Here is a 26595-nt window from a genome sequence, read left to right on the forward strand (position 1 = left end):
TTTGTAGGCTGTAACAGGTCACCTACAAACAAGTTGCTCCTAGTTGCTAAGCCATCCCCAAAGGCCTCTGTAACACTAACAGGAACCCAAGGGTACCTGGACAGTCTTTCTCTTTCCACTTACTCTAGCCAAAATACTAAAGAAAACCTATGTGGTTGGTTTACTTCAACTTTATTTTTGTCATTCCACTCCCAAGATCAAATGAGACACTCACATGAGTCTGTCTCTTGAATTTACACATCTCAAAAAGGACTGCCCAAGATCCAATTTACAAATTATCCTCATGATGTCACCTTAAGTTTTTACTTTTAAGCCATTAAACGTGTTTGGACTCGGAGATACAGCTACAACAAAATGACAGATTCCCCCCCCCACCCCATATGACCACAAGAGCATTCTGGCAATGAGAGAGAGCATGCACAAGACTGAAAATACATATAAAAGTCAAAGCCCAGGCTTCCCTGGTGGCACAGTGGTTGAGAATCCGCCTGCCGATGCAGGGGACGCGGGTTCGTGCCCAGGTTCAGGAAGATCCCACATGCCACGGAGCGGCTGGGCCCGTGAGCCATGGCCGCTGCGCCTGCGCGTCCGGAGCCTGTGCTCCGCAACGGGAGAGGCCACAACAGTGAGAGGCCCACGTACCGCAAAAAAAAAAAAAAAAAGTCAAAGCCCTTTACCTTTGCTCTGAGGAGGGTTTTGGCTCCTATCCCTTAGGACGTTGATTTCGTAGACAGCACCATACTGTTCAAACAGTTCCCTCAAGTCCTTCTCTGACCAGGTCCTTGGAACCTGGCCCACAAACATCTTGATAGCATCAAGATCCGGTTGGTCTGGGTGGTCCAGGGTGCCGTTCATTTTCTTTGAGCTGCGTAAAGTAAAATAAAACTTCTATTATGTATTCATGTTGCTTCCTGGAGAATCTTCTTTTCTTTAAAGGTCTCAACTACTTCCTGATAAAGTACAGGAAAAAAATTCTACTTCCTTTCACTACTTCCATTCAATTTACCAGAGTTCCCTGGTCCTCCCCCACTATGCCACCCCTTCCATTAGATTCCCAAACTAAAGTCACCATTCTGATTAGGACACTGTGGGCTTTAACTAAGGAATTGAGTGTCAGTCATTCCTTGTCTAGCTAGAGAAGTCTCAGAAGAACGTAAGAGGTAAAGTTCCTAAAGCAAGTTTTAATCATTTTTAAGCATAGCTACTAAAACTTTTAAAAATGTCCATAAAATCACAAAGGACTACTGCTTATGGATAAGATTCAGGATTCTCGATCTACATGATGATGGGTGAAACGTTTTCTTTCAGTAGATGTTAGAGCAGAAGCACATGATTTCCAAGGCCTAAGCTAAGAACTGACCAGAATGTTAGCCTTTGGATGTTGCTGTCTCATGCATAACCCTGATGCTCTTGAGTGAGCCCCCAAATCAAAACAAAGCTTTGCCTCTTAAACTTTCACAAATGACTGTCATATAAACAAAAACAATGATGTCATCATTCTAGGGTTTTTTGTGTTTAAGTTATCCAACTTACCGCTATTTCTCCAAGATTTTACCAGTTAATTCCCTTACCAACTGTAACCATTATAATGTCCACAAATCCCTCCAATCCCATCATATCAAACCTGTAACACTCCTACTTAATTAAATACCTTCATTCCTACCCCTGCCACTGCCAAGAACCATGGGGAACTCCTGCACTGTCAATGTTTCCACTCAGAATGAATCAAAGTCCTTCTCCTACCACCTTTCATGATCTTATTCTTAGCATGTATCCAAGCCAATAACAACTTAAATTCCAAATAGTTAGCATGTTTAACTTTTGTTAGTGTTTGCTAAATCCAGACGTCATATCATCATGTTCCAATGTGCCATGTTCTAATATTCAATCCCAAATAAAATGCCACTTTTCTTTAAAGGAAAAGCAATAGTTTTTTCACCACTGCTATCCTTTGAATAGTATTTGAAGATCCTTGAGAATGCTGAATCCAGTAGTTCAACCTCTGTTAAATTCCTAAATCTCTTGTAACTGAATACAGGGCTATTCCCATGTCACCTGTGCTGAATCTAGCACTAACTAAACATCAAAAGCTTTAAGACAAATGTCATACAGATCAACCCTTGCTGCTATGTCTGTGAAGGTTCCTCATACTCTTTCAGGTTAACTAGTCAATTTCATCAGGACTCAAATAGTACTAAATTTCCAACTTCACTGTAGTATTTAACACATTTTAGCATAATCTGGCTCTGTCTACCTCTCCCAACAAGACTGAGAACTCCTTGAAGGCAGGAACTGTTTTATTTCCTATTCATTCTTATAGCCACACCTGGTATGGTGCCTGATTCAAAGTAATTACTCAGATGTAGGATGGGAAGAACTTAACAATTCCAATTAAGCAACTAACCTTGATCAAAATGAATGCTGTGCACAAAGAGGGCTCACAAATTAAAGAGCAGATATTATCTCCTATGATTGTTTGACTGTCACAAGATGAACCTACTCTTTTTTCCTTTTTAAGTATTTTGGAATACATTGTTTTATTGGTTCTCCTTTATTAATTTAAAACTGTATGGTAAGTTGTTGCACAAATATAATATAGCTGCTTCTAGAAGCTTAATCCCAACATTCTAACAGAAATCATTCTACCATGAATTTTTTTTTTAAAGTCCTATGACTAGTGAGAAGATGGGTGTCACTACCTACAACTCATTCCCAACAACTTTAATTACCAGTTTTAGTATTTTATTAAAATGTTGCTAAGTTTAATCACATTTCTATTCTAGGAAGGGTTAACACAGAACCCAAATAAATGGTGCTTAGAATGTTTTGACTATAAAGGAAGCAGACAGTTATTTCTGAAAAGAGGCAGGAGTTTATTAGTTTGTATTACATTGGAGGCAACCGCGCTCAATTTGTCCCTTCCTTCTGTATTCGTGTGCTGTTTCTAAACTAAATATATCACTGTTTAGTGCAAAAGCATAAACACAGTCAAATATATGTGAATTGTGATTTACCCAAAAGTTCAGTGGAGACTCAGCATTCCAGACAAGTGCCTTTCCTTTCTCTCTTTACTCTCCAAATCCCTCTCCATTTCTTCAGGTCCACCTACTCCATAAGTCACCCTTTCCCGCCGTGTATACTAATTCAAGAGCCAGAAGAATCCTCCAGGGACCACGGGCAATCTTCAAACTTAACCATTAGAAACTTTTACAGCATAATTTTACGTATGTTCAATCGAATATTAAAAAGATACACAAAATGCAAGCTTACACCTCATCATTTTTTCTATGAAATTATCGTATTGTATTTAACAAGTTGGGTGGCGGGAGGGACAGGACATGGTCCTTCACCAGTTTAAGAAGCACTTCTAGAGCACAGCAAATGATCAGGCCAAGCTCAAGATGCAGTGGACATCATGCAACTGGAGTTATGCACTGACATTTCTTCCTCCAATTAGTACTGAGCTCTTATTTATACAGGCCAAGCACTGTGTCAGATGTGTTATGTATCAGTGAATAAGGAAAACACGGGGTATTTCTTTGGAGCAATGAAGACACAGTTAGTGCCAATATCAGCTAGAGACAAAAAAGAGAAAAGCAACCACGTGTGTACCTATGTATAAGTAATAAGCAGTCACAAACTTTCTCATAAACTGTTATTGTGTCTGAAGAGATGAGCAACAATGCTCTTCCATTCTGAACCTTCCACACATACTTCCAGTACGTATGTTGTCCTTAAAAGTAACCACTGCATAAAAGAGTCACCTGGGGACAAGACTCCCAGTGTGATATGCCAAGGATCCCACAACATTCGGCTATGGCACTCAGTCCACATATCGCTGAATACATTCTCGAATCTGTGCCTTTCCTCCACACTGATGGAGAGCTCCTCAGAGTCAGTGACCATAAACTATATATTTATTATGTTCCCTCAAGAATCAATCAATTCAGCAGCCCCTGGAGAAGTCTCTACACTGTCCCTGTCATTCCTAAGGGACGAGTCTGTGGAAATTCTTATCTTCTGTGGAAGTACTGCCAGTACTTCAGTGAAGTATTAACCTGGGAGTAGGATGGAAGAGAGGAAAAGCATGGCCTGCAGCAGTGAGGAAAGAAGAGAGATGAGAAGGCAGCAAGTATTTTAGGGGAGAGGCGTGACACCAACCCACCCACTTCTTTTTGTTTCTGACCCAGCAACTGGCGAATCATTAAGAATGAGAAACTATGAGATCAGGACCAAAGGCTGCCTTGTCTACTTGATTCTCGATGGAACATGCCATAGGAAAATGAAACAACCAATTTGGAAGAGACGGGGGGGGGGGGGGGGGGGGGAAGAGCTTTATTTTCAAAGCACATTTCCATTCAAAACTCTTAAACCCTCTCTCCTCTTTCTCCTATCAAAACTTCCCAGCACCAGGGGCAGCTCAGAGGGCAGAGTTAATGTTCTATCCCATTTCTTTCCCATTCCTTGGCCCCAGATGACTAGACCAGGAGGTGGATCTTAACCCAATAAGCTGATTCACTGACTGGCTGGAAACCTAAGACTGTGGCCTATGCTTAAAACAGAAAGATAGGCCTGGCTAATCAAGATCCTCTATAGCTGCACTGAGCAAGACAATAGCCACTAGCCACAGGTGACTATTTCAATTTAATTTTTAAAATCCAGTTTCTCGATTGCACTAGCCACACATGACCAGTGTCTACTGCACAGGATGGCAGACACACAAGTTTTGTTTTTTTCTAGCTGCATGGCTTGTGGGGATCTTGGTTCCCCGACCAGGGACTGAACCCAGGCCCCTCAGCAGTGAAAGCTCAGAGTTCTAACCACTGGACCAGCCAGGCATTCCCAGAAGAACATTTTTAACATCACAGAAAGTTCTATTGCACAGGACTGCTCTACAGAATCTAGAACGGGGTTAACAGAAACAGGCAGTCAGTGGTGAAGTTGGAAGAGGAAAAGCTGCAACCCGGGACAGCACAAGTTAAGCTAACAAGATGCAAGGGCAGTGGCAAGAGATAACAGGAGTCACGCTACAATACAGATGAAGCTTGAAAACATTATGCTAAGTGAAAGAAGCCAATCACAAAAGGCTACATATTGTGTGATTCTGTTTATGTGAAACGAATAGGCAAATGTATAGACACAGAAAGTAGGTTAGTGGTTGCCTAGGAATGGGGATTAGGGGTAGGGAGAAAGGGAGGGAATGATTACTCATGGGTACAGGGTTTCTTTTGTGGGGTGAAAAAGCTCTGGGGGGATGTCAAGACAGCCTGGAAGGGCAATGGCAAAGCCAAGCCGAGCTGCAACCAAAGTGATCTGGTAGATGAAGAACAGAAGCAGCAGCACGTGCAGAGAGAGCAGAACGTGCGCCCCGGGTCGAAAAGACGGAGTTCCCGGGTCTTTCAGCTGTAGAGTTCCTGATTATATTATGGTCCAGTCCACTTGTGTCCTTACAAGAAAACCCTTTCATATATGCTAGCTTGAGTGGCATCTATCTGTTCCTTGCAGTCAGACGGGTTGGCAAATACTATCTTCACATCGGGTTAAAAATCATTTCCAAAACCTTTAATAACGCAGTTTTTTCACTCTCCCCTTCTCATTACTTGTGGACCTCCATTTGCTCATTACACAAACAGAAAAATTTCAAATACTTACCAACCCCTCCACCTCCCCAGCAGGCATAAATATTTGATGCATCCCAATCTCCAGCCACCACCCACCCCTACCAGGTCCTCTGGCTCACAATGTGCTGTGGAAAAACTGGCACAGAAGAACAGCAGAATGAAAAGAATCCAGAAACACTGGCCTAAGTTACTTACCAGATGTTCTCTAGGGGAACAAGACTAGATGCATCTATGTTGGAAGGAAGGAAGGAATTTTAATTTGAATAAAGGGAGATCTTCCTGTTAGTTGAGGTGTTAGGTACTAGAAAAAGCTATCAACAAAGATTTTTAAGTCACCATTCAACAACAGAACAGTAACAATCTGCTTGTGAGGTTTTCAGCCTTCTTCCCTGAGGAAGAGAGAGAACGTCTGAAGACCTTATCTCAGTAATCATCTCTAATGATTAGGAAAAAAGCCTCACCGGGTTTATCATTCATTCAACTGCACTCCCCAAGCTCCTGCTGTGTATCAGATACTACACACTACAGGGGCTATAAAAGCGGGCTGAGCAATACCGGCCCTGTAGACAATGGCACTGAACCGGTGGCAGGACACAACCACAATATGCTACAAATGCTTTAAGAGATTTATAAAAGTTCTGTGAAACAAGTGGCTAATATGGTTTAACTTATTTGGGGCAGGGGGTGTGTGTGCACAGGGATTTAAGTTGAATGGAGTAAGCAGCTGGAAAAAGTGCTATGTAGCATGGTGGTATGAAAGTCTAAGGGGTGACGGAGGAAATGGTAAGGACTCAGAAGGGAGAGAAGAGTGAGATAACATTAGAAAGGTAGGAAAAGGATTTGAGAAAGTTGGGGGGCGGGGGTGGGAGTATAAAAACATTTTTTTAAATTAAAAAGAGAAAATTGATGAGAATAAAAGAGGTTGGAGAGACCCAGGAAATGGCTTTCCATGTTATACCGATAGGCCTGAACTTTATTCCAACATTTTTAAACAAGGGGTGATTAGATTTGTCTTTTAAAAGACATCCGGCAATAATCTAGAGGATGAATAGAGTGGGGAAATATGCAGACCAGGAGGCTCGTGCACAAACCGCATCCTGAGATTAGGGGCCATTCCCGCAATGTTGAGAAGCTTGCGCAGCAGGACTCACTACAGCTTGGACGTAATCGATAACGGAGACGAGGAAAAGGAGTTACCGATCACTCTTGGATTCTATACAGACAGTTCGGGGAACTGTGTTTACACGGGGAGACCTCCAGATGGAGGTATCCGATGGGCAGTATTTAGAACAAAGTCATAGAACCTGAGGGACATCCGGGGGATAGATAAAGATCTGAGAATCAGAGAAGCACATCAGTGCCCCCTTAAGCAATGGGAAAGCTGAGAGGAAAAGGTCTGAGATACAAGCCCTAGAGAACACCTATGGCCTAGGGTGCAAGCAACGTAAAAGGAACCAGTGGGAGCTGAAGAGTATTATTGATTACAAACAATAAGTATCTGTAATATCTATTATTGTAAATAAGAAAGGGAACTAGGGATCAGGGCCCCCCAGCCCTTCCACAGCTCCTGCAGCAATTTTTCTCTGTTGTAAAGAAATTTTGGAATAGATACGTTGCTAGATCATATTCCCAGGCAATATCACTTCAGAGAGAAAACTAACGATTATCAAGCCTACTGCTAAAGTAAGTATGAGTGAAAAGAAGGGCTGAGAATCCAAGAAAGAGGTGGCAAGCACACACCATTCTGCAGAACTTTCTTCTTCCCAACTCTGTGGGGTTTGGGTGTGTGGTGCCCATGGGGGTGGGCCAGAGGACTTGCAATAATGAGAAGCATTGATGGTTAACTGCTTAATGACACCTGAGGCAGCCAGGTCTAGGGGGCAAAAATAAAGAGGCTATCATTAAACTTGCATTTTAGGCCCAAGGTTGATACCAACTGTCCTCAGTCAGGTATAGCCTCTCTCAACTGGGTTCCTCATCTGTAAAATAGGGGCAATAGTTCATGCCCAATTAACCTCACAAAGCTTTTGTGAAGCTGGATGACTAAAACAAATGCAAAAGCTCTTGGGAAAAAATAATAGAACAGTGTGCTCCCTGATGACTTGTACTCAGAATGAGCATTGTATTCAGCCCATTAGTTCTCTAACTGAAGTGTACATAAAAACCACACGGGACATGGTTAAAATAGATTCTTGGGCCCATCCTCGCACGAGAATATCTGGGCATGGATCCAGAACCTGCATTTTTATACTCCAGGTGACTTTCACACAGTGGTCCATGATCCAGATTTCATGGGATGCTGAATTAGGTCAACCTTGTAAAAGATGAGAAACAGGCTGAGGAAAAATGCTGTATCTAAGGACTGAACACTAGGCAGTTGCAACGCATAGAGAGAAAGTGTTACAGAGAAAGATAATTTGAGCCACAAAGTCCTATTTCTAGGGACCATATATCTGGTACATGGGAATACTTTTATTATGTATTAAGTCTTTATGACGGGATTCATTGTGATTTCACCTGTAATCTACTGCTGAAGTTTTATTTTAGCAGTAAAGAGAACTCGCATAAAAAGACACATCTAAATTACCATTATTTTGGAGACTATAGAGAAGGCATAGGATCCATCCCAAATCAGCAAGCCACCTAACTTTGAGTTTTCCCCCACCCCAAACTATTCCACAAAGAACTGCTGAGAATCTGCTATTACAACACCTGTTACACCTAATCCCAGGGCAGACTGATTTGCACACGTAGGCCTAATCTCAAAGACTTGAGTACTGTTATCTAGGGAGTAGTCTACCATTTCATATTCTTGGCTTTGAATAACCTAAGGCTCTTTTACTTAGGTTCCAAGGTACTATGAAGCCTGGTTAAACAAACTGAAATCAAGAGTCAGAAGTGTGTTCTTTTCTACAAAGCCCAGAATTCAGACCCCCTATAGGTATAACTCAGAGCCAGGTTGGCGTTTTTAGCCGCATACAATGGCAGTGTCGCTTCTTGAACGGTAGTACTGCAAACTGATTAGGTTTCTCGTTTCCACATTCAAAATTTATTAAGGCAAATTCCCAATCAAGATTAATCCAGTTTGCCCCCCTTTGGGGGGGGGGCACATCCGATGTCCTCAGAATCATGTATTGTGTTGCATTTTCAATTAGATTGGGGGGTGTGGAAATCAAGGTTCAGGACTAATTTACATGTCAATACAGCGTTCTGTATATACTACTAAATACACCCTAGCTACCAGTCCTCTGTGATAGGAGTCTAAGAATTTGATCATTAAAAATAAACAAACATACAAATAAATAGCTTCCCAAAAGATTATCTGAAGTTGTATACCCAACCCAAAGTAATAAAACTATGGTTTAAAAATATACCTTGGAATCTATCAGATGGGAAAACTACAGCTTAAAGGCACTGGAGCCAGCACACGTGAGCTGATGTTGCTGGTCATATATCAAATGCATCCTTATGTACAAAACTTTTATAGCTAGAGGAAATCAGCAGTAATGAGAGAGAATCAGACTACAATAGAAAATAACAATAGTGTGGACTTTGGCTTCCTTACCCAATTTTTTCTTCCCTCTTTTAAGGAAAGGGACCAGTTTTATCAAATAACAAAGAAAACAGCCCAGTTCCTCTACTTATGATAAAAATGAGACAACAAAAATACTTACACGGGACTGGAATTCAAAGAGCAATGATCCACCATCATTTCTGGAAGGAAATCCAACTTAAACGCAGCCATCACCTCACTCTCCCCTTCAGAAGCCAATGTTATTAACTTGCTGCACTTGTCTGATCCACAAATACACACAGCTTTAGCTTCCTGGGCCCCACAAAAAACACAAAGTGGAAACAGGAGCTCAGGGAAACCAGCAATAAGTGCCACAGAAACAGGCAGGACTGGGGAAGGGGAAGGGAGTATTGGATTAAAAGGGGGATGTGACCATGTGAAGGGAGGCTCAGCCCAGCACACAATGAAAGTGCTGATGCGCCAGGCTTGTTTTGTGTGATTTTCCCTGGCGAAGCAGTACTAAGTGCACTGTCAGATAAATAGTGTCAGATCCATGAAGATAGCAGTGGCTAACAGAGCAGAAGAAACACAAGCTTGTTTCACATCTTCCAAACTCCTCCCTGAGAATCAGTTTTTGAGGACCCCCAAAGCCTAAAACTACCTGAAGCAAAAGAAAAGGGGGAAAAAAAAAAGTTCACTTCATGTGGTCTGAAAATGTTTTTAGAAAGAATTGGGTTAGCCTTGGTTTGAATTTATTTTCCACGTGCCAAAGACAGCAACGAATGCACTATTTGGGTTCGAAACTAACCTCAGAAGAGTCATTTAATGGTTCAGACCATCCATCAGAAGCAGGCCAGAGGCAAGCTGGCTGAGGAACCGGCCCCCACAAACATACCGCTCTATACTACTACCTGCACTGGACCAACCTTGCTTTCTTGATGGTCTTGAGAGCAAAGTATGCTACCTAATGGTTCCTCGTCACAGTGAAAACTTTAAAAATTGCTGTTTCACTGACATTCAGTTAGGTAGCACAAGGCAAAACTTCTTTACTAATTCTGAATCTTAATTTGCCAGAAAATTTAAAAAGTGAAAAATAAAAATGGAAGTCTATTCTGCCTCTTGATAAAGTACTAAGGAACACTGTTTTTTCAGTAGTTTGACCTTTCTAGAGAAACAAAAAACAAAAGAAAACTAAACAAAAGCCGCCACAGTGATAATAATGAAGAAGAACTGGGGCCTACCAGGGACAAATACTCAAACACTTAAAGGGAGGAAACAGGAATGGAGACTAAGTCTCTTCAGTGGCTGCTCTTTTAAACTGTTCCTAAAACCAAGATTAATGAATGTGCACATAAAAATTCTATTATGGGTGAGCAGCAGAGATGGATATATTTAGCAGTCAAGGCAGATGTGGTACTCCCATTCTCAATTTAGCTCCACATCCCTCCAAACAACAAATGGTGGCATTTCAATATTTAGGCAGTGACTAAAACTGTATCTCTGAAGGCTCCCAAGTTTCACAGGCCTTCTTTCCATTTTTATCATTAGGGTTGCCTTACCTCAAAGACTTCACTCAAGCTCAGTTCACAATACAGGGAACTTTGAAAAAAAGAAGTTATGTTCAGCCTGTAAAGAGGTAAACAGATGAACTCCTAAACACACAGAATGACTTTAACCAAAAATCATCAAAGGCAGTAATGTCATGGCACAGGCCTCAATGTTCTCGTCTGCGTAACGATGGCTGACACCTGTCTGCATCTGACTGAGGAAGGTAGAAACTGTGTCTTCTGTCCAATATCCAGGCATAACCACCCAAAATTTAGAACTAAAATAGCAGGTAACTGCTTTTCTGTTTTTTTCAGAGACCCTGTCCGTCTGATCTACTACTTTAGAGACAGAAATGACAGGAGCTCTCTTCCACCCTATGAAAAGAGGAAGCAAAAACAGGCTGCAAGTGAGAGGAGACTGTGCAACTGGTACACAGTACACACAGTTCACCAAGCCCTGACTGCCAGACAAAAAGAAGATGTTAACCCAAGCTGGGGCTGGCTGAGTTACTGGTTAGGCTGGTCCTTGTTTCTAAGTACACTGGAGTCGATCACAAGCCTCTTCCTATAGACAACTACCTAGACTAAGGAGCAACTTTGTGAGGCCAGTTAACAACCAAATTAGATTTTTTAGTTCAAGGATTCCTTTAAAAAGGAATCAAGTTTTCAGGAAGGCCACTGGTTGTTATGCTTTTATTATTCACTAAAAATACATGACTACTCTTTACATCTCTATTTTAATCAGAATCACATCTATAACAAGAGTACTGCTCGGTGTATGGAAGATGTGCACTCCTTACAGTAATCTTTACCAAGCCAAAGGCTGTAATGTTTTAAAATTCATTTTACGATTTATAAGGCTGCACTGTTTTTAAAACCTACAAGATGGAAATGTTATTACATGAGGGAGAGTAATTCTCTTTAGGCAGGTCACAAGAATTATCTCAGTATAATTAAATTCAACATGCTTGTGTGAAAAGAAAGAACACAAATTAATCACAAGTCACTCAATTTTAGAAAAGGGTTACAAAGTTAAGTGATGATAAAAAAAACAATTATGGAAATACAAAAATGCAGCTGTTAGGTGGAAATTAAAAAGTAGAATTAAAAGTTATTCACAGAAAACTGTCCATAAGTAGTTGTTTTTTAAAATTTCTTGCTCAGAAACACATTCCAGGCTTATAACCCAGGGTCCACTGCAAAAGAAGGCCTTAACTTTCCCTCAGTCTCTTTTTACCACATGTCTGTGAATTTACAGTCACAGTTTTCTCTTCTGTCCCTGGTTGGCTGTCTCAGTTTCCTTTGCCTTGAATATTCTCTACTTTTTTCTAAGAGCAACAATTTAAAGTCTAATTGTGTGAGGGGAGGAGCAATCAGCCTGCTGTAACATTAATAACCCAAATCATTAAAAATGATCAGAGGAGAAGGGAAACCCTCAAAAGAATAGCACAGCCTGCATTTAGAATCTCAGAAGGGGTGGGATGAATTGGGAGACTAAGTATACATATATTCCTACATATACATAGTGTATACATATATACGCTAATAGGTATAAAATAGATAACTAGTAAGTACCTGCTGTATAAAAAATAAAATTCCAAAATTCCCAAAAAAAAAGAATATCAGAAGGGAATAACAGTTTAAAAACTGGATTAGAAGAGAGAAATGCTAGAAATCACAGCATTTGTTTTGTTAAAAGAGTGGATGAGCAAAGTAAAGCATAGGTGAGCAAAAAAGCCCAGGTGGCAGGTGCAAACGACAGGCTGTCTATCTTGATTGATGTAACCAGGGAATTCAGTGACAGGTGAAGGGATTTTATACTTCCATCTCAATAATCGGGAAAAATGTGAAGTCTGGTTATATGAGCACAGAGGAAATTAGAGCCCGCTACTAAATTATAAAAGAGAGCCTATGTCATTAAAAGTCCCCATCGTTAGTCAATTTAAGGAAAAGTACAAAAAGCCAGGGAAAAGTCATAACCTAAGACAGTTAAGTAGACTGGCTTCTCCCCCCTCCCCAGAGCTTCTGGCAGTTAAATGGTACATAGGGATGTAGAAAAGAAGCAACCAATTGATACCACTTGAAAATAACCAACAAGAATAACTTAAAATTTAGCCTAAAACCTTTATGGACTTGAATTTCATTTCCAAAATTTAGTACTTCTAATGTAATTAGTGGGTCTCCTAAACTCCCAAGCTAGTACCTTGCATATGCAAAAATATACTGACCTAGGGCTTCCCTGGTGGTACAGTGGTTGAGAGTCCACCTGCCGATGCAGGGGACGCGGGTTCGTGCCCCGGTCCGGGAAGATCCCACATGCCCCGGAGCGGCTGGGCCCGTGAGCCATGGCCGCTGAGCCTGCGCGTCTGGAGCCTGTGCTCCGCAACGGGGGAGGCCACAACCGTGAGAGGCCTGCGTACCGCAAAAAAAAAAAAACAAAACAAAACAAAAAAAAAAAAAAAAAAAAAAAAACTGACCTAAATTGCTAATTATCTCTGTGACATCTCACTTTGTGGAAGACTTTTTGCAAAAATGTGACAGTTAAATATAATTTAAAACGAAACAAAAAACCTTTGTTGAGTTTCCATGAGAATCTAGACAATGAAAAAATTCCTGAAAGAGGGGAGAGGGTTTCAAAGAAAAGAAGGAATAGAATTATTGTTTTTTTAAAAAAAGTTCCATTTCTATCTGAAATCCCCCCGTGTTTAAAAACTGGCAATAAATTAAAAATTTGAAAATCACTGGTGCCCACCAAGGATCTCTGCGAGTTAGAATTTGTTCCTGGGCCTCCCGCCTGCATTTTTTGCTTTTTGGTCTTGTGTGCCCTGCTGGCTAGGCTCAACCACTTCTAGTAATTAAGGCCTGCTGATAGGATGTGGGCAGAAAGCCCCCTTCCTCCTTCCCTAGGGCTTATGTTATTTCCAGATTGTGAGCAAATGCATCCAAATTCTGTGACAGGAGTTTCATTCTAGGTTGTTAAGATACCTCCAAGAATTGTAAAGCGTATCTTCTCTGGATAAAGTTAGAGTTTCCAGTTTAAAAAAAAAAAACCAAAAACCTTCCATTCCAAATCTAAAACCACTGTAAGACAAAAAGCACTAAGTTTAGTAATTGTTGTGTGCAAGTTGGTTTGCCTGTAAAATTATCATACGTGGTATATGAGAAGATAGAACAAGGTTGAAGGAAAGAAAATTTACCTTTTTCTGAAATCTAAGTTTTCCATTTCCTCTCCCTATCCTTAATCACTACTATCTTCTCCCCAGTCAGTGTCAAAGGACTAGCAGAAAGATATTCTTCCATGCTTAGTGCTCTCAGCAAAAGTGTTAAGCTCAGAGCCTTCCTTGGAGTTTCTGGGACTAACCCTGACCAAATAAACTGTCCTGTCAAATTGTGACCAACATTCAAATCAGGTCATATTTTCAGGTCCCAAACTAGTTCTGGAACTTAAGTGTAATTGTTAGTTGATAACAATATACTGTAAACTTAATTAAGCTTTATTTAGGCTCCAGTGCTGATTTAAAAATCAGTATGTTGAACAACTTCTGGTTCCAGGAGGGTAATATCTGTGTGAAATCCACTACGTCCTGTCCTCATCCTTGTTCTTGTTTACTTGGGGTCTTCCAGCTATGAAGTGCAAAGGGGAAAGAAAGCTAGCTGGGCAGCTGCTGTGTGTAGATGTACATACATACACATACATACCCTCCCTCCCCTCCCCCCTCTCCTTCTCCACCCTCTGCCCAGCCCCAGCTGTTAGAACTAGGCAGCAGCTAGTTCAAATGGGAGGTAAGCCTGCCTTGGGAAACAGCTAAGGAGAAAGAGTTCAAAAAGAGGAAAAAAAAAAAAATCTAGCTTCGGAACAGGAAATTTATCCCATAATGTAGGAAAAAAAGCCATCACCTTTCTGAAGGCAATTTTTTCGCTTCTGCAAAACAGGCCTCATGCAAGAAGATTAAAAAGAAAACCACAGAGCACACCCATCCAGCAGTTAGCCCATACCTGTAGCTTTCCACCTCCCTCTCTGGACTATTGTCTTCACTCTAAAAAACCAAGGAAAGAAAAATAAGTGGGCCATGCCTATACTTCTCATAATTCCAGATATGTAGCTTCTTTACAAGGAAAAGCCCCTTTGTCACCAAGACTGAAGATAAAAAACTCTCCCTCTCCCATTTTTAAAGTATACAATACCTTAACGATAAATTACATTTCACATCTCAAAGTTAATTTAAGAACACCATCAACTTAAAAATGGAGAACTAAAGTACTAAAAGGCTTAAGAAGAGGCTTACCACAGAATGTCACAACAAACAGCAAAACATTGACTAGAATTTATGAAGTTGAACTGTAGCACAGCTAGGTCACCAAAACAATCATTTTTTAGCATCTGCTTCTGGGTGGGAAACTACAATAAAGCTAGAGGTTGTATAATCCTTTTAGCAATTAACGATCATATTGTTAATGTGAAGAGGCCATGATATTTCCCCAAACCAACCTTCCTGAATAGGCTGGTTCCAGGCATAAAGCTCTTCAAAGGCAACCCCAAGTTCCTGCCTTGTAAATGCATATTGGTGGCCCCAGGACAGTGGTGAACCACTGAAACCAACAAAAAATCGGAAGATGGGGAAGTTAACTGAAGGTAGAAGCAAACAGAGGAACCACAAAACCAGTTTGTTTCATTTTTAAACACTGAACAATCTTGCAAGATTGATTCTATAAAAGCTGCCCAAATTCCTACAAACTTCCATCTACAACTCCTGTCAACTGTACTTTCTGTCTGGCCCTGGCTACAGAGAACTGCTGAAAGTCACCAAGTCTACTCTGGAAAGTGTAAGAATTCTCAAAGACGAAGCTAGAACCAGAACTCACTGTGAGACACTGCACTCTACCTACCCTCCGTGAACACAAAGACATTTTTTTTTTTTTTTTTTTTGCGGTACGCGGGCCTCTCACCGCTGCGGCCTCTCCCACCGCGGAGCACAGGCTCCGGACGTGCAGGCTCAGCGGCCATGGCTCACGGGCCCAGCCTCTCCGTGGCATGTGGGATCTTCCAGGACCGGGGCACGAACCCGTGTCCCCTGCATCGGCAGGAGGACTCCCAACCACTGCGCCACCAGGGAAGCCCCGGAAGACATTTCTTGACTGACATAAAATGCGTGCCTGAGTACTTAATCTGACTTTTCATATGGACCTAACTGGTCTTAAATTTTGCTAATGAAGTAATAATGCTCCCAACCATTTTAATGCAAAGTCTACACTAACAAAAAAAACTTCTAAAAGCACTTTATTGGACCTGCCTACATCATCAAGTGGAAAGGAACTTACATTTTCTAAGTTCACAACACCTCATTCAATCCTGTATCATTATAACCATTTAAGGTGGGGATTACTCTAAGAATTTAGATGCTAAAATAATCTACATGAGGGATTCTAACTCCAGAGCCCATGGTCTATCTCTCTTGGGAAACGTGACCATCTAGGCAGGATAAACTTTTATTGAGACAGTGTGTCTTGAGAGGGCTCTGAAGTAGTTGTTACCTTGGAGGGTAGAGAACAAGTTAAATGTCTACTTGTTAGTTTTATTCTGGAAGATATAAAGGGTAAATAAAAGACCAAGGAGTCATGTTTCCCAATATGTTGCATGGAACAGTTGAGAAACACTGGTAGTGTGTGACCCTGTGAGACCAGACTCATACTGCATGCTAGCTGGGGAATCTCCAGGATACAAAGAGCAAAAGGGAGGCTTCCTGGGGTTGTTAAGAAGCGCTGGGCTTCCCTGGTGGCGCAGTGGTTGAGAATCCGCCTGCCGATGCAGGGGACACGGGTTCGTGCCCCGGTCCGGGAAGATCCCACATGCCGCGGAGCGGCTGGGCCCGTGAGCCATGGCCGCTGAGCCTGCGCGTCCGGAGCCTGTGCTCCGCAACGGGAGAGGCCACAACAGTGAGGCCCGCATACCGCAAAAAAAAAAAAAAAAAAAAAAAGAAGCGCTATTATATTGAAGTATGAAGGACACACATCTAGGTCCCAGAGAACATAGCAGCCCTATATATAGGGGGCTAAGGAACAACCTTAGTTGCAGAGCCAAGAGAAAAAGGAAAGTGAATTATTTATTTAAAAAACAAACACATAAGTAGGATATTAATCATCCTACTAAGTCAACCAAAGACTTTTTAAAGAAAACTTAAGCACACACAAGAAGGACACACCGTCTTCCTCCACAAAGGCCCTAGTCACTTGCAGGAGGACAGTGGGAAGACTAATAAACAACACAAGAAGGTATTTTCTTTTTTAAAAAATTTAATTTCGTTTTTTTTTAGCTGCATCGGGTCTTAGTTGCGGCATGTGGGATCTTTCATTGAGGCACGCGGGCTCAGTAGTTGGTGGCGTGCAGGCTTAGTTGCCCTGCGGCATGTGGGATCTTAGTTCCTCGACCAGAGATTGAACTCGAGTCCCCTGAATTGGAAGGCGGATTGTTTTTCCTTTTTTTTTTAAGTGAATGGTGTTTTGGTTTTTTAAAATTTATTTTATTTTTGGCTGCACTGGGTCTTTCTTGCTGCGCATGGGCTTTTTCTCTAGTTGCGGTGAGCAGGGGCTATTCTTCGTTGCAGTGCACAGGCTTCTCATTGCAGTGGCTTCTCTTGTTGCAGAGCACGGGCTCTAGAGCGCAGGCTCAGGAGTTCTGGCGCACAGGCATAGTTGCTCCGCGGCATGTGGGATCTTCCCAGACCAGGGCTCGAACCCATGTCCCCTGCATTGGCAGGTGGATTCTTAACCACTGCGCCACCAGGGAAGCCCTGGAACGCAGATTTTAAACCACTGGGCCACCAGGGAAGTCCCAAGAAGGTATTTTCTTTAAAAGCTTTGTCATTCCAATTTTAATTTTCCTACATTTTGTTGCCTTGTCTGTAAGAAAACAGAAATGCTTTGCGGAGAGAGGAAAGCTAAATGCAAACTAAAAGCTTCAGGTTTGAGTTTTTTACATCTTTCATTTCTGTGGGGAACCAGACTAAATGCATTAAGATCTGTGAGGAAGCCTGAACTACCTTTGTCCTGTACTTCCCTGGAGCTCCACAGTCTATTTCTATTAATCTTATCTTCATGTTCTTAATCACCATGTGTGGAGGCATAAAGGTGGTTCCAAAGAGGGGTGAAAAGAGTTAGGGGAGAAAGGAGCACCAAAAAGGTAGGTGGGGTGGGGGCAGCAACACAACAGACAAGGATGGAGGGAAACGAGCAGGACTGTCTGCTTGTGATACGTTCAGATGTTCCAAACATGACCTGCCATGATGTATTGAAATTGTACTTGGCAAGTCAATGAATGGTACAGGGGACTCTGAAAGGCAAAGTACCTATCCCACAATAAATAATCTGGAAATAATTTATATTTGGTTTTGGAATATATCCTGCAACTTACATGTTTCAAGGATGCAAGAGTGAATGAACGGTATCATCTCTCAGGGCTGATAGGAAAGGTCTCAGATCTCCTACATATCTCCCTTAGTGTAGGCAAGGTAATGAACCTTCCTTATTTTTCAGAGTTTTCTGCTGGCCTGTATCTTGAGTAAATAACAAAACACAGTCCTTTACAGGAAGATAGATGGTCACTGACTCAATCACCATCAACAGCTCTTACATAGTATGCACTAAACCAAACTCCAGATACAGAGGCTGATAACAGGCACAGTAATTCTCAGTGACCTACATAAGGCCTGGACCCATGACCCTAGCCTCATGAGCATGACTCACTAACTTACTAACAATTGTTAGTAAGTGCTCTCAGTAATACCTGGGTATAAAGCAGGGAGCTACAGAAGAACTGAACTATCCACATGAGAGGTTTTTGAAACTTTTTTTGTTTTGTTTTTGTTTTTTGTGGTACGCGGGCCTCTCACTGTTGTGGCCTCTCCCGTTGTGGAGCAGAGGCTCTAGACGCGCAGGCTCGGTGGCCATGGCTCACAGGCCCAACCGCTCTGCGGCATGTGGGATCTTCCCGGACCGGGGCACGAACCCGTGTCCCCTGCATTGGCAGGCGGACTCTTCAACCACTGAGCCACCAGGGAAGCCCCTGAAATGTTTTTAAATGCAGTGTTTTTCCCATAAACATAAAGGTGAAGCTGTTCAGGTTGAAGATAGAGGGGGGCAAGGCAGATCCTACCTGTTTGCCTATCCTGGCCCTCAGGGTAACCATAGGTCTCCTGGGAAATTTGAAAACAGGCCTGGATAATTCAAAACAATAGATAATTCACTGATTTTATATCCAGCTTTGAGATAGTTTTTTGCACAGATTTTTCTCTTTGAATCTAACAGGTTATCACAAATCAAGGAATTTAAGATGCCATTAATGGTAATAAATGCGTGCATCCTCAAATTGATGGTATATGGTATTTAAAATCTGCAAACCTTATCACCAGAAAGTAGGGAGAAATGTCCAGTCATTTACAAGTGGCTACAATTATAAAAGCTAACATGTTTCGAGTGTTTACTGTACACCATGCGGTGTTTTCAGTCCTTTATATTTACTGCTCCTACCTATTCTATCTCCATTTACAGACAAGAAAAGACACAATGAAGTAACTCTCAAGATCACATGAATCCAGGCAATGAAGGAGTTGGATAGAATGAATATAATGCCAGGCAGTTGGAACCTTGGTTGAAAGCCTGACACATACACTGAAGCACACAGTAAACTCCCTTCTCCTAGCCGCGTATTTCCCAGAGCATCTCCTTCCACTGTAATAAGTTGCTCTACATTGAACAGCCTGGGTCCTGTAAAACATCAGGTTAGAAACTGTCTGTAAGGAAGATCATGCACACAAACCACAGAAAAGACTGTTTAAAATGCTGAGCACCATAAAGCTGAATCTGACCATTTTTCTTAGGCAAACCTTGTAAGTAGGTAAATGTCCAAAGTCTGAACTGTCCTGAGAAAGATCTGATTAAGGGTAGTGAAAACTTCCTGCTGTTACTCAGTAGAAGTGTGACTCTCATCGAGTTCATTAACATCTCTTAAGTGTCAATTTCCTCACCTGTAAAGAGGACTTAACTATACACATTATCTCAAAAGGAACCAAATGGATGCCCAGAATACACTCAAGCCACTGTACAAATCTCTAACTGGAAGAAGAGACAAATAATAGGAATGACTTGTGAAAATAGTGCTTTTAAAAAATGTTTGTTACCTTTTAGACTTTGCAATGCCCTCACTTCTTTCTTTTTCCTCCTGTTATATGGCTCGCTCAATAAGAAGGTTGGGCTTCCTGCTTTGGAAAACCGCATGTCCTCCCACCCCCATGCCCTAGAAAGCCAAATAACCAGATAAAAGTATCAACTTTGGAAGCTATCCTAGCTAGCCAAGCTCTTCATGATGCAGAACTCCACCAGGGGTTAGTGCTAAATCCAGCTGAGTTCGTCTGCATTAGCCACTCTACCTGTTTTCCCTAAGAACCTGCAGCCAGGGCGTGGCAGTTGCCACCAGATTCTAATTCAGGATCCTGGGCACACACATCACAAAAAATAGTGAATAGAATCTACTCAAAGACTAGAGCATCAAATGAAATAAAATGTGTAAAAGTATTCAGAAACAAATAGGTGGACTCAAGACTGAAAAACTATTTAACCACTAACTGTTTTGCTCATCTGTAAAATGGGAGTGATTAGGCGGATTAAACAGATACACTGAAACACACAGTAAATGCCCTTCTATTCTTAGCATTCCCAGAGCATCTCCTTCCACAGTAGTAAACTGTTCCATGTTAAACAGCCTGAGTCCTGTACATCAGGCTTAGTTCTGATTTGTCTTGGTCAGCAGGGATAAAACGTGACACTTCCTCTGTGGGGTATATAAAAACTGCCCCCCCCACTTCCGACACTTGCTCTGTGGCTACTATTTCCATGATTCACACTTAAGTTTGGGGCTTCTGATTCTTTACTGACTGAGTCATATACGTGTGTTCTCTCCCTGACCCTAGGAGAGAAGATTATAAACAGATCTCAACCTCATCTCCTTCGCCACTGGACAGTATGCTCATCCTCTCTTTAGAGGAAACAATTTTTCCACAGCTTTAAAAAAAAAAAAAAAACTGTGGTAAAAAATACACAGGAACTTCCCTGGCGGTCCAGTGGGTAAGACTCCACACTTCCAACGCAGGGGGCACGGGTTCGATCCCTGATCAGGAAACTAAGGTCCCACAAGCTGCACACAGTGCAGCCAAAAAAAAGAGAAAAGTTTACTGTCTAACCATTTTTGAGTGTACAGTTCAGTAGTGTTAACACTGTTATGCAAAATGGCAACGCTTTCTTCAAGTGACAAATATAAACATTTTCTTGTGAGCAGCCCATATTTAAGAATCAAGAGTCAGGGGCTTCCCTGGTGGCGCAGTGGTTGAGAGTCCGCCTGCCGATGTGGGGGACACGGGTTCGTGCCCCGGTCCGGGAAGATCCCACGTGCCGCGGAGCGGCTGGGCCCGTGAGCCATGGCCGCTGAGCCTGTGCGTCTGGAGCCTGTGCTCCGCAACGGGAGAGGCCACAAAAGTGAGAGACCCGCGTACCACAAACAAAAAACAAAACAAAACAAACAAACAAACAAACAAAAAACGAATCAAGAGTCAGGGGGCTTCCCTGGTGGCACAGTGGTTAAGAATCTGCCTGCCAACGCAAGGGACACAGGTTCGAGCCCTGGTATGGGAAGATCCCACACACCATGAAGCAACTAAGCCCATGTGCTCTAGACCCACAGTTGTGGTTAGTTGTGCAAACCACGACTACTGAGCCCACATGCCACAACTACTGAAGCCCACACGCCTAGAGCCCGTGCTCCACAAGAGAAGCCACCGCAATGAGAAGCCCTCACACTGCAGTGAAGAGTAGCCCCCCACTCGCGGCAACTAGAGAAAGCCCGTGTGCAGCAACAAAGACCCAACACAGTCAAAAATAAACAAATAAAATAAATAAATCTATTTTTTAAAAAAAAGAATCAAGAGTCAGAACTGGCATAAAGCCTGACTTTGCCAATATCATCCTTATCTGTATGTCACAAACAATAAATATAACACCTATCTGACAACGCCAACATAATTTTTTTAAATTTATTTTATTTATTTTTATTTTTGGCTGAGTTGGGTCTTCGTTGCTGGGCGTGGGCTTTCTCTAGTTGCAACGAGCAGGGGCTACTCTTCATTGCAGTGTGCGGGCTTCTCATTGCGGTGGCTTCTCTTGTTGTGGAGCCCATTGGCTTCTCTTGTTGTGGAGCACAGGCCCTAGGCACGCGGGCTTCAGTAGTTGTGGCTCGCGGGCTCTAGAGCACAGGCTCAGCACTTGTGGCGCAAGGGCTTAGTTACTCGGTGGCATGTGGGATCTTCCCGGACCAGGGATCTAACCCGTTTCCCCTGAATTGGCAGGCGGATTCTTAACCACTGCACCACCAGGGAAGCCCCAGCATAATTATTAAATCCTCTGAAACTGCTACAAAAAGTGGTTCACAAAGTTGGACTTTGTTCTTCTTTCTTTCCCTGATCTGCCATCTTATCTCCTATTTAGTTATATGATCTTTCCATATGACCACGTACACAGCTAAACAAGAGTTCATCTCACCTAAGAGGCATTCCATTTTGGAGGTGCTCAGGTGAGGCAGACAGGGAATGCAAAATACATTTTAAAAAATCTCTTTTCCTACTTCCTCCCCAAATGCCTATACTCCCCAAGTAATTCTCAAATCCCCATTAAGTATTTCCTCTCTCCTCCCCATACAGCTCTCTTCCGGGGGTGGGGGGAGTAGGAATCTCATTCTGTCTTTAGCTCCTCCTGTTTCCTTGGCAGCACTGTCAGCCCTGGGCAACAAAACTGCTGGATGTAGCAGCAGCAATTTACATATGGTAGCTAAGCTAATGTGCAGCTTTCTCTGGGAAGAATTGCTAACTGTCCTATGCATCTTTCTAGTTTGAACCCAATGTTCCAGGCATATCAGTGTTAAATAATTGCCTAGCAGCTTCTACCTCCCCAGGACACAGGGAACCATGCACAGAAGTCAGAGGCAGCAAAGGTTCCCCACTGTGTAGAAGAAGTGGGGGCTCTAAAGATACAGAGGGCTACAGGATTGAGACACTGACAAAGCACCTAACCCACACCCAAGGGCTCAGTCATTCCAATTTCCCATAATATTCATGTATCATTTGCTGAAATTTGGCATGTTCAAAGACCACCAGTTCCGCCTTAGTTTCACTGCCCGGCCATAAGGCCAAATCTGTCTCATCTAGTGAGTCACTACTGCTCCTCTCTCCAACTGCATTTTGATTTCAGCCCACTTGTGCAGCTCATCAGGGCTGCACCATATGTTAGTACCATGTAGGCAGAATGTGACTAATTTTTTTTTTCTAAAACACTGTCAGAGTTACTTTTTAAATTACCTTATAATCTTGATGTCTCTGAAGAGTCATTTCTATAATACATAACCTTCTGGAAATGACTTTATTCTCCTGAGTGCTCAAAGGAGATTCTTCAGCATTTTCATTCCCATTTTCCAGATGAGGGAACTAAAGTGAAGATACCAGACTAAGTGACCCAGGTTCCACAAGCAGCCAGTAAGACTTTTACTTTCTGGAGTCACAGTGCTCTATTTGGTAAAATAAGCCAGTCTGTAAAATGCTTTTTTGGAGAGGAACTCAAAATATTAGTTTGCTTTTATTTTTCTGAGGTGATTATTAAACTTTAGGCATAACAAGTACTTGGAATTTATAGGCTGATTTTGATAACTGGTCTCATGATATCCATCTGAGTAGTTTTAAGGGAAAAGGACTGAATGAGACATGGACCACAAATGTTTTTCTAAGGCAGAGATCATAAATGGGTGGAACTAACATTCTGAGAGTAAAAGAAATATATCTGGCTTGCAGGTTCAGCTACCATCACCATGTCCCCTAAATTTTTTTTAAAAGGAGGGGCTACTCCTCCCTACTCTAGGCAACATGCCTCTTCTCCAGCAATAATGGCTGCTGGTTTTGATAGTTCAACTTATCTCAGGACGGTCTCTGTAGATCTTTCCTTTCAGGTCATATGTTCATTCCAGTAACTGTTTGGGGTAGTAGTTTGACTGGCATTGCATTAAAATCTTTCTATTCTGATAAACAACAGGTACTACTGTATGGTACAGGGAACTATAATCAATATCCTGTGATATACCATAATGGAAAAGAATTTATATATGTATAAATGAATCACTTTGCTGTACAGCAGAAATTAACACAACGTTGCAAATCAACTATACTTTAATAAAATTTTTAAAAAAGATCCTTCTAGTCTTCAATTGATAATATCACTTGCAAAACATAAAAAATGATCTTAAATATCTTATCAGTATTGAAACCTGCACATTCCCTTTGAATCCAGCAATTCAGCAACTCCAGTTCTAGAAATACAGCCTTCAAATAAGCTTACACCTGATGTACACAAAGGGGCATACATAAGAACATTGTTTACAATAGTAAAAACTGGAAATATATGCATATCAGTTGGGTGTTGGTTAAATAAACTATAGTACAGAGACACAATAGAACACTCTGTAGCTATTAAAGAGAAAAAGGCAGTTCCAATGTACCACTAAGGACTGATCAGGAGGATATATTTATATAAAAAAGGATTGGGAATTCCCTGGCAGTCCAGTGGTTAGGACTTAGCACTTTCACTGCCGGGGCCCGGGTTCGATGCCTGGTCGGGGAACTAAGATCCCTTAAGCATCGTGGTGCAGCCAAAAAAAAAAAAAAAAAAAAAAAGAAAGGACTTACACATGGATTGTACATAAGTAGAATATCTCTGGAAGGATAAAGAAAAAATTGCTAACAAGGTTGCAGAAGTGGAATACTGACTGAACTGTCTACATATGTATATATTATCTATTCTACAGAAATTTTTTTTTAAAGAAAACTCTTGAAATTATGAGGGACAAAGAAAAATCCCAACTCAAGCTCTGTTACAAAACAAGCACACTGTTTTTGTATTTTTTTTCCTGCTTTGCCAGAAACTTGTGTGTGGAAACAGCCAATGTCCAGGTTAACCAGCAGTATACCTACCACATGTGAGCTGAGTAATTATACCATTTGAAATTATCCCAGCAACTCAACTGACTGCAAACGTTACAGCTGGACTATTTACCAAGTTTGGAGGTATTTTCAATCACTCAGCTGTATATCTATGTGTACATTTCTTCAATCAACCTTTCCTGCCAGGCAGAGTGCAACATTAGCTGGATTCCAGTAAGGAAGGCAAAGGACAGGGTGAGATAATGTGTCAAAACAAGTTCTATAAATACAGCTTTTGGCCTAGTACCTCAAAAAGGAATCAAAACAGCTTCAAGCTTAAAGTAAAAAATCCTACAGTCCTGCAATATCTTACTTGAAGGCTCTAGAGAACAGAAGAGGCCAGGAATCTGGAATCTTGTTTCTCACACCATATCTTGTGTCCCCCTCCCTAATCTCAGAAGGAGGTTAAGATCGAATTGCAGGCTATCATTCCAGGTCAGCATCTCCCCACCTCTTCCCTTATCTTACCCCCAACACTACCAAATACATCAATATCCTCTCACTGAGCTCACGCCAACTCTTAGGCTAAATGCCCAATATACACAACGTACAACAACAGTTCTTCCACAGTACCTAACATCTAACTTCTATCATCTCCAAAATGTTTGACCAAGCAGCCAGGAACCCTGCCTGTACCATCTGCCCCAACCTCACCCTAAACACATGGGCACTCAGCAGGATGCTTCCATATGGTATGGTCTCAGGAGGTTTGTCCTATTCTGTTGAAAAGCAGGAAACTCTACTCAATCTCTTTCTGTTCTTAAGGTCATAATTCTACAAAATCAAAAACCACTTCTTTCTGTAGAGATGCTTCCTGAGATAGTTAGGTTTTATGCCAGAAAATACAAAAATTACACCTTTGCTTCAGCCAATCAGGGCGTATGTTCAGCATGACTTGATTCATCCCAAAGGATGTGCAGCCCTAGGGCAAATTCTAAATATCTCTTTAATATTGTCACTTAAAAAAAAAAAAGTGACTTCAATTATCATGCTTTCATCACTCTCAAACTGTGCTCCTAAAAGTGCTTCTCACATTTAAATACCCATTTATATGATCTCTGTCACCTCCTTCAAATCACTCCTAAAAAAAAATCCCACTGTTCCACAAAATTATACTTGTCAGTGCTTTGGTTTCATTTTTACAAAAACAAGCTCTCTGTAAAATGGGAGATCTATCCATCAAAAAACACACATAGAGAACATCCAACTCTATACCTAGAAGCAAAGAGGGTACAAAAAAGGCCCAATCCCCATCCCTGTTCAGAAGACAAGATTTACACAAACAAAAAATATAGGATAGCATATACACAAGGGAAAGCATATATGGTTAGAGAAAAATCTGTCATCAATTTGAGAAAGACAAACACCTTAGAAGAGCTGATTCTTCCCTGTCTAAATCAAACTTTTGTGCTATTTAATCACATTGTCTAAGACGGAATAACATTTTTGCTACCCTCCACTGAAATTACTCAGCCTACCAATAATTCTCCCATCATCATTTCTTTTAAACACATCTCCCTATTATCCTGTTTCACTCACACAGATTACAGCTAGTGGATTAGGTAAAATCTGCCAGTCTTCCCTTCCCATGCTCCCCTATGAAGGCCTCTCCTGAAGATGTGTAGCGCAGGGACCAAGAGTTAAAGAAAATAAAATCAACCCTGCTTTCAATATCTTCAGTAAACAGTCTGGCACTAGCAGAGATAAATTAGTAATTTTGGGAATGCTTCACAGACTATTTGCCTTCCAGCTTTTTTATCATCAAAAAATGAATTAGCGGACAGAGACCTGCAAAACCAAAGTCATATACTGTAGTCATTTTCAGAAGGAAATTCTAAAATGAAACTGCG

General features: G+C 41.6%; 1 protein-coding gene across 50 annotated transcripts in view; it reads right to left on the bottom strand.

The window, feature by feature from the left end:
• The window catches only part of CELF1 (CUGBP Elav-like family member 1), a 74682-nt gene that overhangs the window by 21489 nt on the left and 26598 nt on the right, over positions 1 to 26595 (bottom strand). For 14 of the 50 annotated variants that reach the window (XM_059069595.2, XM_067037201.1, XM_067037205.1 and 11 more), the window contains exon 2: positions 678 to 865. In XM_059069595.2, coding sequence (XP_058925578.1) covers positions 678 to 855 — 178 coding nt within the window. In that variant the 5' untranslated portion in view covers positions 856 to 865. Of the gene's footprint in view, positions 1 to 677; positions 866 to 9295; positions 9448 to 10694; positions 10762 to 14678; positions 14720 to 26595 lie in introns of all 50 variants that reach the window. The other 36 variants (XM_059069601.2, XM_067037191.1, XM_067037198.1 and 33 more) reach the window with 4 other exon arrangements.

This window comes from Kogia breviceps, chromosome 7 (assembly GCF_026419965.1).
Source record: "Kogia breviceps isolate mKogBre1 chromosome 7, mKogBre1 haplotype 1, whole genome shotgun sequence".
Taxonomy (NCBI): domain Eukaryota; kingdom Metazoa; phylum Chordata; class Mammalia; order Artiodactyla; family Physeteridae; genus Kogia; species Kogia breviceps.